At 41.0% G+C, this 17148-nt stretch overlaps 1 protein-coding gene across 1 annotated transcript in view; it reads right to left on the bottom strand.

Annotated features, from left to right (window-relative positions):
• Positions 1 to 6016: 6016 nt before the first annotated feature.
• Positions 6017 to 17148, bottom strand: part of LOC130928054 (oocyte zinc finger protein XlCOF22-like) — a 30884-nt gene continuing 19752 nt past the window's right edge. The window contains exons 2-3 of the mRNA XM_057854260.1: positions 11110 to 11511; positions 6017 to 10378 (exon numbers count right to left, since the gene is read on the bottom strand). Coding sequence (XP_057710243.1) covers positions 9138 to 10378; positions 11110 to 11511 — 1643 coding nt within the window. The 3' untranslated portion in view covers positions 6017 to 9137. The remainder of the gene's footprint in view (positions 10379 to 11109; positions 11512 to 17148) is intronic.

Raw genomic sequence — 17148 nt, 5'->3', positions numbered from 1 at the left:
TCAAAAAGAAATGTCAAAATTCTAAATTAGTCTCAAAATCATGAAATTTTAGTTGTATCAAATGTGATACATTTGGCAATAAAGGGTTAAACTGCTGCTGCATTTTAGTGGGTAAATGAGGGGCAGCAGTTTGTGTGTAAACTACTTCATATGCTGGTTGCAGTACTGCTGACCAATTCATTAAGTCTGTGTTCGGGCCAGACGTAATTGATTTTATGACAGAGGCTGGGGGCCGGATGAAATTTGACCACGGGCCGCATTTGGCCCCCGGGCTGGACTTTGGACACGTCTGCTGTAATGCGTCCATGAAAACATTTGATGTTTTCACCTCAATAAAGCGTTATAAATAAGCGTTCCCATCAGGGGGGACATTTCACGCGGGGCGGCTATTTTTCGGCACAACACCTGTAGGCCGCTTGGGACTCTCTATGAACTCTGAATCCAGCCGTAACGTGCAGTCACGTGACTGACGTAGCCGGTAACGCGCTCGGCCAACTATGCACACAAGTTCCGTGGGTGAATTATGTCATATAATGAAGGGTCACCATACTACATTGTTAGTCTGAGGCACTTCAATCTGTTAAAGCTCTTTGCTGTATAATACAGACAATTTATTTTATTTTATACGTCCTAGTTGTTAAATAAAATTTTAAAACTCTATTTGGTTGAGTATTAATTCATTCACACATCATACATTTAATCTTAAAACAAATTTTAAGTGAATTATAGTATTTTCCTAGATTTTTTTTTTCCTGAAGAGCAACTTTATTCATTCCGAGGGAAATGTGATTAATCATGATTAATCACACAGTTGACATATGATTAACTAGATTAAATTTTTTAATCATTTGACAGCACTAATATATATATATCGAAAAACACTGAGGTGACTTGAAGTTCCGCTCTGAGACCCCCAATTTGGCCAAATTTCAAAATTGTCCTATATGCATGTGTGATACATCATTGGAAAGCTTTAAATCTCTATTTTCTGGGGGAAGAAACATTTTGAACAGGAGGGCATTTAAAAAAGAAAAAAATTAAACAGCGAAATCCTAACTGGAAGTGACAGCGTGAGAGAGCATAATTAAAGACGCCATGATTTTAACGTGATATTATCGCATACTCACCTTGTTTCGATCCAAAAACTCAACTCCATGGAGCATGTATCACCGAGTGTCAAGACACAGCTGTGAATGGCCACAGCCGGATTTTTAGGGGATTTCATGGGTGAAACACGGTAATATAACAAGGGTTGCGATGCAGAAATCGCAGACATCAAAGAATGGTCGAGATTTTCATATATTTACTGTTTTAAAAGTTTTGGTTTTTTTTCAAAATTTCTTTGTTTGGATCGATTATTTATCATCTAAAATATTGGGGAAAATGCGACAGTAATGAGAAAAAAAAAATACAATTAAGTGAAAGTTATGAGGTAGATATCCGTGACTTATTTACAGACGCAAATTTTTTCACTGTGATGTAATTTGTTTAAAAGTTTAATATGCGAGTGAATCATTTTTTTAAAGTCGCCAATTTCTTTAGCCCTTAAAATTGACTCCCGCACGATACCCCACGCAACCTGGCGCTGTAATGATTCCTTATTAGATGACCCAGCATTTGATACATTTGTTAAGAAAGAATGGAAAGACTTTATGGAACTTAACGATTCCCCAAACATCTCACCGTCATTGCTTTGGGAAACAGGAAAATGCGTAATTCGAGGCAAGATTATCTCATATTCATCATATAAAAAAAAACAAGAACAGAAGTTGGAAAACGAATTAGAAATAAAAATCAAACAACTGACGGAGGAATTCGGCAATAATCCCACAGACAATACCACAAAAGAACTTTTCAGCGCCAAAGAACGGCTCAATAGTATTCTGTCTAAAAAAACTCAGTTTCTGTTACAACAACTACGATATACCAATTTTGAGCATAATAACAAATCCGGGAAATATTTAGCAAACCAACTCGAACGTAACAAAGAAAAAACATTAATTACAACAATACAAGATTCAGCCGGCATAATAACACAATCAAAAAAATTAACGAAACTTTCTATAGCTACTACAAAAACTTATACTCGGGGACAAACGATCATAATGAAGACATTGACCTATTCGTTAATAATCTTGACATCCCCCAAATAACTTTAGAAAGCCAACAATTGCTAGATACCCCACTTGCCCTCGCTGAATTATGGAATGCCGTAAAGGACATGCCAATAGGTCGCGCACCGGGGCCCGACGGGTTCTCGACATCATATTTTAAACACTTTTGGATGATGCTGGCACCACTTTTCTATAGAATGGTTCAAGAAATCAGTGCCAAGGGTCAAATTAGAGACAATATGAACACTGCAGTAATCAAACTACTGCCAAAAGAAGGGAAAGACCTAACCCAACCAGCAAACTATAGACCAATATCCTTAATGAATACAGATATTAAAATTATTGCAAAGGCTATAGCTACTAGATTAGAACAAACTCTTCCCAATATAATTCATAAAGACCAGACCGGCTTTATTAAAGGACGTAACTCTACAAACAATATAAGACGCTTGTTAAATCTTATTAATATTGCACAGAATTATAAACAGAAAGCAATTATCCTCTCTTTGGACGCAGAAAAAGCATTTGACAAAGTCAACTGGTTTTTTCTCTTCAAAGTTTTGGAAAAATTTGGCTTCGGTGCGCCATTTATCCGCTGGATAAAAATATTCTACAACGCCCCAAAAGCCACTGTAAACACAAATGGGGTCATTTCACAAAGTTTCTGTCTTCAAAGGGGAACTCGACAAGGCTGTCCACTCTCACCCCTATTATTCGCTCTATTTATTGAACCATTAGCAATTGCAATAAGACAAAACGCTAATATCAAAGGGATCTGCTCGCACACATCAGAACACAAAATTAACTTATACGCAGACGATATACTTTTATATCTAGAAAAACCAGAATCCTCCCTACATGAGACTTTTGAACTAATAAAGACATTTGCACAAATATCAGATTATGCTATAAATTGGTCAAAATCAATTATAATGCCCTTATCAACAAACTCATGGAATCCTGCAAATCAAAATCACAATATTCCAATAGGGAATATAAAGTATCTTGGAATCAACATTTCACCAAAACTTACAGAATTAACTAAACTAAACCATACACCCCTCTTAGCAAAAATATGTGAAGATTTGACACACTGGAATAATCTACCCATCTCACTTTTGGGCCGGATAGCAACAGTCAAAATGAAAGTATTACCACAAATAAACTATTTGTTCTCAATGATCCCCTTTAAACCCACTCAAAAATGGTTTCAAGACCTAGACTCAGCCATCACAAAATTCTACTTTAAAAACAAGAAAAACAGAATTAGCCTTGCCAAATTGCAAAGAAATAAACCAGAGGGGGGTCTAGAGGCCCCTAATTTCCAACACTATTATATAGCAAATCAAATACAATATCTTATTAGGTGTTTATATCTTAACACTGAACAACAGTCATGGCTAGAATTAGAGCAAACAGACTGCAACCAAATACAATTGGCAAACCTCCCCTTTATTAGCTCTAGTATTAAGCACCATAGCTGCTTCAAAAACCCACTGATAGCATGTACCTTGAAAGCCTGGTGGAGAGGTATGGAAATTACGCAATCACAACAAGCCCCGTGTAAATTCTCACCAATCTCGCACAACCCAGACTTTGGAGTTAATAAAATTCCTATTTATTTCAGCGCATGGGATGATACGGGAATAAACCAGTTACAGCATTTGTTTAAAGATAATACATTCATGTCATATGAAAAAATAATGCAAGATTTCCAGATCAAAGGGGTCAATTTCCTGCAATACAATAAAATCAGGGCAGCCATCAGAAGCAAATTTCCATCACTAACGGGTACGTTAGACCCACCACCTTTCGTAAATAAAATAATAAATATACATCCTCAACAAAAAAAATACTTTCAAAAGTATATAAAGCCCTCTCATGTAACAACTCTACTTGCCTACCAATCGAAAAATGGAATAACGAACTTTCGGTAACATTAGATAATAACTATTGGTCCAACATCTGTAAAAATACATTTATAATGACAAAGAATAAGAACCTTCAGCTTATACAGTTCAAAATACTGCACAGATGAAATATTACTCAATCTAAAATGTACAAAATGGGGTTCTCCAAATCCGATAAATGTACAAACTGCAACGAAGATACTTCAGATACATACTTTCATGCTCTTTGGCAATGTAAACCAATACAAGATTTCTGGGCACAGGTAACGAAGAAACTCTCTTTCCTATTGAACTGCAGGATTCCATTGTCTCCAACTCTTTGTCTGCTTGGCGATCTGAATACAGTGAATATCTCTATCCATCAAACCCGTCCACTACTAGCAAGTCTAACGATAGCCAAAAAAACAATATTGTTGAATTGGAAAAACAAACAAAACATTAGCATTAACCAGTGGCTAAATCTAATCATTGAATATATAACATTAGAGAAAATATCTGCCAAACAGACAAATAAAATGGAAAAATACGAACAACAGTGGGAAACGGTCGCAAGAATGATGAACATAGAATAAGGATTCTCTCTCACCTCCAGCAGCACGCAGGCCCCACCGGGCGCGCGACAGCCACGCAGACGGGCGGAGAAGCCGCGCGGGCGCCAACCCAGGGCCACGGCCCCCACCCAGCCAGCCCGGGGAGGGAGGGCGGGCGGGGGGGCGGGTGGCCATGCGCAGCCCATCCCTCCTCCTGCCGCCCAGCAAAGGAGCCATCGTCCCCCCCCCCGGGACCCAGGGTGGTCCCCCGGGCCACCCGTGCACCCATCGACCGGCCTTCAGGGATGGCAAGAGGGGACGCACCACCAACCCCACGTCTACCCCCACATTCGCCCGCCCACCCGGGCCACGAGCCCCAGCCCCCCAACCAGCACGGCACGCCACGGGACCCTCAGCAGCCCACCAAGCCCAAGGCAGGGCAGGGTCCCCCGCCGACGCAGGCAACACCCCGCTGATACACCGGCGCCCAGCCAGCAACCCGCGACGGAGCGCAGGGCGGATGTCCAGTCAGAGAAGAGAGGGGAAGGTGGAGGCAGGAGAACGCCGAGGAACTGCCACGGGGCAATGCAAGATCGGAGCCCCGACCCCCCACCCCACTCCCGCAACCTTGGTGTGTGGTGCATTAAAAACGGGGGAGCTGGGCCAGGACTGTAAAGCCCTGTCCAAACTCTCCCCGGAGAAATGTATGAGCATGTAAGTGCCCGGGTGAAAGATATTTACAGTGCCGAAGTGAGAAGTGCGTGAGTTAAGAGGCAGGCTCCCGCAGGCGTGGCCCCGTCCACCAGAACCACCGGCCGCAGGGCGGGAGAAGCGTCAGGGCCCCGATCAATCCCCGCCCCAGACCACCCACGGCGCTTCCGCGAACGCCCACCCTCCCCCACCCACCCGCACTCTGAGCAGGCGCCACGCCAAGCGCCAGCGACCAGGGGACGTCCACCCCACCGGCAAGGGACAGCAAGCCCCACCCAAGGCCCCGTGGGCCCCAAGAAGCCCCGTCGAAGACCCCGCCGGCAGGGGGGCAGTGGCGGCCGCCGCGGCCCAGGGAGGCGGACAGGGCCGGAGACAGACCAAGGGGACGGAAGCGCACCCCCCACAACCAACCCCCGGGCCAGGAGGGGCAGCGGTATGACACCAGAGGGCACCTCCCCGGCACCCGGTACAGGGAGACGCGGGTCCGCCCGGGTGGACCCGCGAGGGAAACATGGCCGCCACATACACCCCCCGGCCGGGGAAGTGCCGTGGCCCTGTGTTTTTTTCTGATTTGACAAAAAAAAAAAAATCTTCCGTGTCCCTCAAGGAGCACTTTTTTTTTTTTTTAACATCACCCCCCCCCCCCCGTCTTTTTCTTTCTTCTTCCATGTGCCCTTAGAGGCTCCGTATTACTATACTATACTTATAAAAATAACAATTCATGCAGATGAAGTTGTGCTGAAACAAAATGTTTAAGAAATACCATTAAAAAAAAAATATCAATACCATTATTTAAAAAAACAAAAACAAATTGACATGGTAAGCAGTTACTCACAATGTTACTCATTACTTGAGTCTTCTTTTCAACGAGTACATTTTTTTTTTCCTTAAAGTAATATTATTTAGAAGAAACGCTCGTCTTACTTGATTAAAAACTTTGGCTACTCTACCCACCACAGAATATTAGGATAAAATATAAAAAGTACATTTAAATGTAGTGGACTGAATAAAAAGGTATTAATTATGACTAAAAATAAACAAGTGCTGAGGTACAAGCACTTTGAAGCAGAGACAAGAGATTTTCATCGGCGGGGGCTGGTACAGGGACGCTGGAAGTCACAGCAGTGGGTGCTGAGGATCCGTTTTAGTTTTTTCCATCCAAAAACAGCCGTTTCGGTCCAAATTTGTCATGATCGCGCGTTTTCTCCATACAAGGCGTGCGCGATGGCAGTACAAACGCATGCCGAATAGTTTACGTGATACTACTAAGCTACTATAAAGACAGCGTTCGATTTCACCTGGAGTTCTGGTATTGGAAATAAAAGTCACCGTGTATGATTATGCAAATCCCCGCAGCTAGACGGCGCAATGACACACGAACACATTTGAAAACTAAAAGCTCCAATACGCCTCGGTTTAACACCCCCTCTTCACAACACTAAAATAAATAACCAACAGCTCTTCACGCCGGAAGATCAACAGCAACACCAAGTATTATTATTATGGCTACAAAATATAACCTACCTATTTGAAGACACCAATGATGGATTTCCTTTCGGGACTCCTCAGTCTAGATCTGCAGCTAACTTTTCCCCACTGGGCACAATTATAGAACCATCATCATAATCATGTTCATTTTCGACCTCCAATTGAATTTTAGAAAATGTCAGTTTTTGCACAGTAAAAATTCATTTTTGCGCCATGGTAACGTTAACCCCCCCACAAAAAAACTCAGTAGTGAGCCAGAATTGATTTTTTTATAATTAGTATTTTTGCAATATTGAACAATATATTCTAATTTTCCATATTAATTTCATTACAGTACTTTGAATGATTTTTAATTTTTGGAATTTGGGGTCTGCTGTTTCAAATATTAAAAGTGAAAACTAGTTTGAAAGGGAGAGTAAATAAGGCCACTTTGTAATGAAACGGCAAGCCGTATAATGTGGATTCAACACAGACGAGGAAGTTTGTGTAGAATTTATTACAAACAAACCATGGCAACAGTGAACTTTTCCATTCCAATAGCGCATTATTCAATGCGACCCCTGTAGGTATCAGGTGGTGAACATGTTATTAACAAACAAAAACATTTTCAACACAAAACATAGATAATTTGCAAAGTTGAATACAGAAATGATTCTGTGTGCTTTATTTCTTTATTTTTAACAAAAATGATATACCAAAACTTGACTTGCTACAAGAAAAAAAAAAAAATTTTGTAGTAAGAACATGACTTTACTGTCAGTCCTTTATTCTTTTTCATTTTTCTTTATTTGGCCCTCATACTCTGTAAATCATGAGTAATAATAGTGATTGTTTAATATATATATATATATATATATATATATATATATATATGTTAGGGCTGCAGCTATCGAATATTTTAGTAATCGAGTAATCACCTGAAAATTCTATCGATTAATCGAGTAATCGGATAAAAAAATTTTTAGGTAAAGAGCAATTATACATATACATGAGAAAAAAGACATTCAATCCAATATTGGACCATTTTCAGTCAATCAATGTCTTTATTTTCGATGTACATTGTTGAGACCAGCCAACAATTGCCCCCAAAAAAATTCACTGCTTTCACTCAAAAAACTTCTAGATCTTATATAAAAAATAAAAAATTCGTACCAATTACGTACTAATTACGCTTGATAACGCACATCACTTGAAAGCTACGTGTTTTTCCCCACTTATTTCAATTTAATTTCCATTTGTGTCAAGCTAGTTTTAAGTTCTATTTAAGTTTTGAGTTAGTCTAAACTGTAAGTACTGATAGGATTTTGAGTTTTTGCAGTGATCAAAATAAATGTATGATACCTGCTGTATTGGAGCACATTAGGGACCAGTGCTACTTGGTGACTACTGAGCTAAAACTGACAGTGATCTTTATTATGTTTTAATTTTACACCCTCATCACTCTACAGCGCTGTGTTTTTACTGATTAAATAAAGCCTGTATGTAAGACACGTTAGCCACGCATCGACAGTGGTCATAATCAATAAAAACCTAGCCCTCCGAGTAGCTAACGTTACGTGATCGTGTGACAGTAACGTTATATTTACTAGCGAAGAGAAGTCTACTGCTTAAAGATGGCGGCTGTTTACCAACGCTGCCCAGATGCGGCCGAGTCCGTCATATCGCATCTATTCCTAAATGCATGCGTTATCTATGAGACGCATCGGACACTATCTGCTACCACACTAGCATCATGTGGGCGTAGTTTTTAGCAACGTCGGCGTAGTTTGTAGCGGCTGTAGGGCCTGTCGGCTGCGGTAAGTTTTTTTTTTTTTTAATTATTGCGTCTTCCTGTACGCACGTGACGTCAGCGCGTTGTCCCGCATTAAAAGTAGTCCGGGCAAAACGTGATGCTTTGAGCTGGCAAAATTAAACGATTCCTCGAGGTGAATAAAATTACTCGGCTCAGTTTTTAAACTCGAGTTGCTCGAGTATTCGTTTCAGCTCTAACATATTTACATTATCCCCCACACAAAAAACTCATTTGTGAGCCAGTTTTTTTTGTTTGTTTTTTTTTCCAATAGTGAACAATGTATTCTAAACTTCCATATTTATTTAAAGACAATTTTTATAAATTATTTTAAATTTTGGGGGTCTGCAGTTTCAAATATTAAATGTGAAAAGTGTAGTTAAAATAGGAGATTATGATAGAAATAATGCCAGTCGGCGAGAGAACCAAGGGAAAGACGTTAAGGGCCAGAGAAGGTAAAACACAAAATGGCAAAGTCCAAACTAAAATGCAATCGCAAAAAAAAAGTGTACCACGAATATGAACATAACCCCCAACCCTAACCTCACCTGCGTGCAAAATCTGATGAAGCCAGCATGGATGACAGGCAAAACAGTCATTGGCCACTACTTTTCACATCAACACACACATGTCTCTTCATCTGATCCTTCCGAGCGAATCTTTGACCACAAACTGAGCAGGAAAAAGGTTTTTCGCCAGTGTGAGTTCTTTTGTGTACTTTCAAGTATTGCTTTTGAGCGAATCTTTGACCACAAACTGAGCAGGAAAAAGGTTTTTTGCCAGTGTGTGTTCTTGTATGTTGTTTTAAGTTGCTATTGTTACTGAATCTTTGATCACAAACTGAGCAGGAAAAAGGTTTATCACCAGTGTGGGTTCTCATGTGTATTTTCAAGTTTTGCTTTTGAGAGAATCCTTGATCACAAATTGAACAGGAAAAAGGTTTCTCGCCAGTGTGAGTTCTTTCGTGACTTTTTAAATATTGCTTTTGAGCGAATCTTTGACCACAAACTGAGCAGGAAAAAGGTTTTTCGCCAGTGTGTGTTCTTGTGTGGTTTTTTAAGGAGCTCTTTTGACTGAATCTTTGACCACAAAATGAGCAGGAAAAAGGTTTATCACCAGTGTGGGTTCTTATGTGTACTTCCAAGTATTGCTTTTGAGCGAATCTTTGACCACAAACTGAGCAGGGAAAAGGTTTTTCGCCAGTGTGGGTTCTTGTATGTTGTTTTAAGTTGCTATTATTACTGAATCTTTGATCACAAACTGAGCAGGAATAAGGTTTTTCGCCTGTGTGGGTTCTTGTGTGTCGTTTTAAGGTGATCTTGTGACTGAATGTTTGACCACAAACTGCGCAGGAAAAAGGTTTTTCACCAGTGTGACTCCTCATATGCACACAACATGATTGCTTGGTAGCAAAGGTTTTTCCACACTGACAGCATTTATAGAGTTTGTTGTCACTGTAAGATTTCTTATGACCATCATCATTGTAAAGTGAGTGTGACGTGGTGCCATTTCTGTTTGATGGAGCGATGAAAATGTCTGCTTGCAATTCTTCTGTTGAGCTACTGCGACTCCCCTCGCTTGGAGGCTCCGCCCCTCTGCCGGCGTTACTTGGACCATCTTCACTCTTCAAGTGCTCACCAGTCCACCTGGTGATATTCTCCTCCTTTTCCTCCTCTTTACCATATAGCAGCTCCTCCTCCTCCTCCTTTTTGATTGGAAGTTGCTTCTGTTGACAGGGCTCTGGCTCCTCCTCCTCTTTGATTTGGGGGAGCTCAACATTCTCTTTACAGCCAGGAGATTCTGGCTCCTGCCATTCAGCAAGATATCTCCTAAAACCTGCCAGCACAGGAAAACCATTGATGTATTTTATGGACTACCACCGCGTCTGAAAAAAGTACAGTGATCCCTTGCGGTTTCGTGGATTCAGTGCATGGTGCGGTTTTCAAAAGTATTTATCAAAAAAAACAGTGGGGGGGAAAAAAATATGCGGTTTCATTTTGCGGTGCGAGAAACATTGTTTAGTGAAAATGAATCAATGCTTATGACAGATATCATTTTGTGTCATCCAGCAAATTGCACTTTTGAATGGATGTAAAGAATCACAGCTGGACATAAATGTATTTAGTGACATAATCTGCCAGATTAAACTTAATGACATCTGTCATATGCATTCATTAATGCCAGTTATAGGGACTTTCAAATGAAAAGCGCACTGGCTGTACTTTCTTAAGTCGGAATGAGCATAGCCAAACACCACATAGCGAAGGCGGGTTGAAAAGACAATTTTTCGTTTGATTGAAAAAAATGAATTTACCGACATGGTCATAATTACGTTGGTCATCGTGAACCATCTAGGTAAAGGTAAATTTTTGGTAAACTGGCCGGCTCTAGTTGCACCTTCAAATCGCACTGATGCGCCCATGTCAAAATGAGTCAATTAAACATCAAGGATTGGGCACACTATCGCATAAAGACTTAACGGATTGAACAAACGCCACCAAATGACAGTTCCGACTTCTTCAGACAGAGCCCCGCACTCCCCTCAAGTTGAGTAACTTGATACTCACAGAACAGTGATGTGACATCGTCGCTATCTGACGGTCGAGTGATGAAGTTGTCTGCTTTGGATCCTGCTGTTGAACTGCTGCTGCCACCACTCTGAGGCTCCGCCCCTCTGCTGGTCTTACTCAGACCTCCATCTTCACCCTTCAAAGGCTCACCAGTCCATTTGGGAATGCCCATCATCTCCTCTTTAACATACGGAGGATCCTCCTCCTCTGTTTTGAGGGGATGAGGTTGCTGCTGCTCCTCAATGCGGGGGTTCTCAACTCTAATGAAATACTCCTCCCGCTCCTCTTTAATGTGGACACATTCTTCCTCTACCTTCTTAATGCATGGCAACTCTTCCTCCTCCTCTTTTTCCATGCGAGCAGAGTCCTTGAGTTCAGGACGATGCAATTGACTGCCATCTACAAGACAGATACCATTATCACACATGGGCCAAATCTTATTTCTTCATTTGCAATATTCAGTCCTCAAAATATTTATTGCCTAAGAAAAATTCCTCCGTGACAATTTTGTATTTATTCGTTTCTTGTTGTCTTCCACTACAGCACAATGTAAATCAAATTGCTTGACATCACATTTTAATATGTAACACACATATTGTCTTTTTCAGGGGCATAGGGTCAAGCCTCCTGTTGAAGGCGCACAGCAGTGACATTATACAACACACCTATGGTGCGCCATTTGTAAAGCGGCACATGCTTAAGATTACAGCAAGATTTTGTCACATTTAGCACCACACAGTGTTAAAATGTGGTGTAAAAAGTCACCCTTTTTTGCACATTTACAACAATACAGGTAGTCGCCGGGTTACAAACGAGTTCCGTTCCTACGCTGGCAACGTCACCTGAATTTCCGCGCAAGTCATAATTAATCCTTTAACCCTTTAACACCTAAGCCTATTTTGGCTGAATTTGCATGTCTTTCGATGTTGCCTTTATACAGTGGGGCAAATAAGTATTTAGTCAACCACTAATTGTGCAAGTTGTCCAACTTGAAAATATTAGAGAGGCCTGTAATTGTCAACATGGGTAAACCTCAACCATGAGAGACAGAATGTGGGAAGAAAAAAAAACTGAAAATCACATTGTTTGATTTTTAAAGAATTTATTTGCAAATCATGGTGGAAAATAATTATTTGGTCCATACCAAAAGTTCATCTCAATACTTTGTTATGTACCCTTTGTTGGCAATAACGGAGGCCAAACGTTTTCTGTAACTCTTCACAAGCTTTCCACACACTGCTGCTGGTATTTTGACCCATTCCTCCATGCAGATCTCCTCTAAAGCAGTGATGTTTTGGGGCTGTCGTTGGGCAACACGGACTTTCAACACCCTCCACAGATTTTCTATGGGGTTGAGATCTGGAGACTGGCTAGGCCAGGGGTTTTCAACCCAGTCCTCAAGGCACACTGTGGGTCCTGGTTTTTGTTCCAGCCGATCCAGCAGAGACAGTTGAACCAATGAGGCTTCTGCTAAAACAAGCCACACCTGACTGCAATCAACTGATTGCACTTGTAAAACACCAGATTGGGGAAAAAGTGTTGTCATCTTGTTTGGTAAGAATGAAATCCTGCACCCACAGTGTGCCTTAGTGGAATAGGTTGGGAACCCCTGGGCTAGGCCACTCCAGGACCTTGAAATGCTTCTTACGAAGCCACTCCTTTGTTGCCTGGCTGTGTGTTTGGGATCATTGACATGCTGAAAGAACCAGCCACACCTCATCTTCAATGCCCTTGCTGATGGAAGGAGATTTTCACTCAAAATCTCTCGATACATGGCCCCATTCATTCTTTCCTTTACACAGATCAGTCGTCCTGGTCCCTTTGCAGAAAAACAGCCCCAAAGCATGATGTTTCCACCCCCATGCTTCATAGTGGGTATGGTGCCATTCCGTATTCTTTTTGCCCCAAACAAGAGAACCTGTGTTTCTACCAAAAAGTTCTATTTTGGTTTCATCTGACCATAACACATTCTCCCAGTCCTCTTCTGGATCATCCAAATGCTCTCTAGCGAACCGCAGACGGGCCTGGACGTGTACTGGCTTCAGCAGGGGGACACGTCTGGCAATGCAGGATTTGAGTCCCTGGCGGCGTATTGTGTTACTGACAGTAGCCTTTGTTACTGTGGTCCAAGCTCTCTGTAGGTCATTCACTAGGTCCCCCCGTGTGGTTCTGGGATTTTTGCTCACTGGTCTTGTTATCATTTTGACGCCACGGGGTGAGGAGGGAGTTGAAAGTCCGTGTTGCCCAACGACAGCCCCAGAACATCACTGCTCTAGAGGAGATCTGCATGGAGGAATGGGCCAAAATACCAGCAACAGTGTGTGAAAAGCTTGTGAAGAGTTACAGAAAACGTTTGGCCTGTTATTGCCAACAAAGGGTACATAACAAAGTATTGAGATAAACTTTTGGTATTGACCAAATACTTATTTTCCACCATGATTTGCAAATAAATTCTTTAAAAATCAAACAATGTGATTTTCTGTTTTTTTTCCCCACATTCTGTGTCTCATGGTTGAGGTTTACCCATGTTGACAATTATAGGTCTAACATTTTCAAGTGGGACAACTAGCACAATTAGATGTTGACTAAATACTCATTTGCCCCACTGTATGTCAAAGAAAAAAATGTTCACAATGGCCAAATTGGGTCCCATTTTTTCAGGACACCATAACCTCCATGTCCAATCTGTTGTTTTCTTCACTGACCAATTATAATCAACATTTTGGACCCATAAAGACAAAAAAAAAAAAAAAAATCCCAAAATTTGTCCTGTTGTTGTCCCATTGACAACCAAACATGCTCGACTAACCGTTTTGAAGCTTGATAATATTTATTCAACTTGTTAGCATAAACATTCAATAGAAAAAAATGAGACTGAATAGTTTTATGTTTGACAATTCAACGCAAACAGCAGTTATGGTCATAGGCGTTTTTGGCCTTTACACATAATATGTTCAAAACAGGTTATATACAGTGCAAAATTGTGAGAATTTGTTTTTCAAAAAAATATATATATTTTCATCACCTAACACAAAAAAGGGTTTAGACTGGGATATCTCTTTGTGAGGTTAGGTATTGTACCCATCACCTTATCAAACGTATACGTATATAGAGTCTACCCACGTACCACGTGTTCGCTGTAGGGTTCCGCCCACTTGTCCGTCATTTTGACTCTGTATTTGCATTGTTTTCAATTGATGGCGGAATTTAAAATGCATTTCATGTAAGACCCGGTGCTTTCTGATGCCGCAAACTCACTGGATCTGTTGCATAAAAGGCATTATGAGGAAAAGCTTCGTTTTATACAGTCGCCAGATCCATATTTGATGCCCAAATCGATGTTTTTCGACCCACTGTCTTCGCCCTGTCTGCCTGACATCTGCTACGCTGATATTTACAATGATCTTGTCCACACAAAATCAGCCTATTCTCACGAAAAACTTCAAGAGCTTGGACGCTTATAAATACTTCGTTGCTGGTTGGGTGAAACAGGTCCTCGTTTGGCAGGATTCTATCTTGTGCTTGGAAAGGTGAGTTACGAAATTTTCAATTCGAATTCTTTTGTTATTGCTAACATCCACTGTCAAGTCTAATGTATTTCATGTCGTTTGTCAATGGAGTTAAGGCTTTTAATGTTTATATGGTTTAGCGATAGCACTCACTACATACATAAGTGTATGTTGTCGGCGATTAGCCTAGCAATGATCTTAATTGTGGTTATTTGTCAGCCCCGTAGACGAGGCCAGTTTCTTTCACTTGGTACAGCTAAATATTATTCAAAAAATAACGATGGTGGAAGAAAGGGAAGTCACAAACATCTTGAATTTGAATCTATGTCGTACTACGTCGTATGTTGTCGGCGATTAGCCTAGCAATGATCTTAATTGTGGTTGTCAGGCCAAAACCCTCTAAATATATATTAAATGCATCTTACCGGATATAAAATGACTACTACATAGTCTGTGGTGATTTTTTGGTGTCCAGTTTTCACGTCGAATTGCAGCCGTCCATTTCGCTGGTCTCTTTGGATCCCTCGGAATACGGTAAAACTTCAAGTCTCTCCTTCCATCTTCTCTGTTAGTGCAACCAACAGCCACACACGCCTTCACCATTTTGATTATTAATGTTAAGGAGCAGAAAAACACGCCGTAAATAGGAGAAATGTACGTAGCCGTAATAGGTTAACACTATGTTTTGACGGACAAGTGGGCGGAACCCTACAGCGAACACGTGGTACGTGGGTAGACTCTATATGCAATCAAGCTTGTTGAACACACACATCTATATACAAATTGAAAAGATTGATAATGAAAAAAAAAAATCAAATATAACCTTGAAAAAAAGTATTTTAAAAAATAATGACAAGTATTTCATTTCAATTTTTTTCAGACAAGCGACTCAATAAAGTTTTTTTTTTTTTTTTTTTTGCGACTCAATAAAGTTTTCTCTTGAACAGGACACGGAGCTACGTCACACACGTCGCACAGCCCACTCTTCCGCCATTTGCGCGCTGTCACTTCTACTCGCCGAGACGCCGACTCATCCGATGAAAACGACGACAAAAACGTCTCATCCTCTTCCTTGAGTTAATGAAATAATGCATTAGCTTGCGCTAAATTTAGTTTTCGATACATTCCGCAGCTTTCAAAGTCGCTCGCTCAATCCAACCGGCCGGTGCTCGCTTCGCATGTCTCCCTTTGCTGAGGTGGCGTCTCGCTCGGCAATTTATAAAAAATGTTAACATTAGGTTTGTCCTTCTTGACCTCACAACGGCTGTAGGGATATGTAGTCTTTCGTGCTGCTTTCGGTTTTGAGAAATGACAAGAAATGATGGAAATGTGGAGATAAACACATGGTCCATGCAGCGTTTTAATGCTTATTTATGAGTGCAATAAAACTATTTAACTCAAATGACATTATTTCCCGTTTTACTTGGTCGATTGAAAACTGGTGTGGACATCAACTTCCGCACTTTCAAATGAGAGCAACCAGCGGTATGTGGGTGACGTAATTACAGCGTGACGAGGCTTCAAAGATGATATGCGTAAACACGCCGCCGCCAACAAGTTCAGTGTTAAAGGGTTAAATACCCCAAAATACTCCCTAAATATAACAAAAACTATCCAACTGCTTTGTTTTAAAGTCCCTGTGACACGAAAAAGCATGTTTATTTCATAATACACGCGGTATTTTATGCTCCTAAATGAAACGGACCGCTTGGATGTGTGTGGAAGCGATCGCTATATTTATTTAGTTTTTTGTACCCCGCGCCATGAAAATGAGTGACTTCCGGCAACAGTCTCGAGTTCAGAAAGAGGGCGCTGTGACGTGTACGGTAGAAGGAGTCCTCTTCATTATACAGCCGTACTGTTGCATGAGAAGGACTAAGGATTCAGCTGATTTTCCGGATTAATACGTTTATTTTTCACATCACGCCAGCCAACCGGCTGCAGAAAAATCTTGCTGTAAGAGCTAGAGGAGTTCCAAAAAATCGATTATTACATGCATCGCGATTCGACACGTGACGATTCGATTACGATTCATAAAGGTTAAAAAACAATTATTTTCACTCCTAACAACGCTCGTAGCGAAACGAAATTCAAGACACGTCTGCGGCCCGGACACCGTTAACGGACGCACACACAACGTTATGATGGATGCTCCCAGTTACTGGAAGATAGATTTACTCCTTTTTAAAAGACTGGAAAATAAATTTGTGTATATGGCAGGCAGGACCAGAAGCCGGTCGCGCTTTTGTGCGCATTTTTAGAGCGAGAGGGGAAGAGAGATAGTTCTTTGCTCGTTGCTCCTTGCCTTTCAGATGACCAGCTGTAGTTTTAAGGCATTTCAATTAAAAAAAATATCCTGAGTGTGTTGCTAAGACCCGTGTGCATCTATAAGAGGTGAGTACAAGAACCCTCTTGTACTGTTTAGCCTTTATTGTTGTTGTTTTTGAGATGTTAATAGTTAGCGCCGAGCGCTAAGCTAATGAGCTAATTCGCTAACGTGTATTTCATATGCAGAACTTATAAAACC

The sequence above is a fragment of the Corythoichthys intestinalis genome, chromosome 13 (assembly GCF_030265065.1).
Source record: "Corythoichthys intestinalis isolate RoL2023-P3 chromosome 13, ASM3026506v1, whole genome shotgun sequence".
Taxonomy (NCBI): Eukaryota; Metazoa; Chordata; class Actinopteri; order Syngnathiformes; family Syngnathidae; genus Corythoichthys; species Corythoichthys intestinalis.
This window is presented reverse-complemented; position numbering and strand designations above follow the sequence as displayed.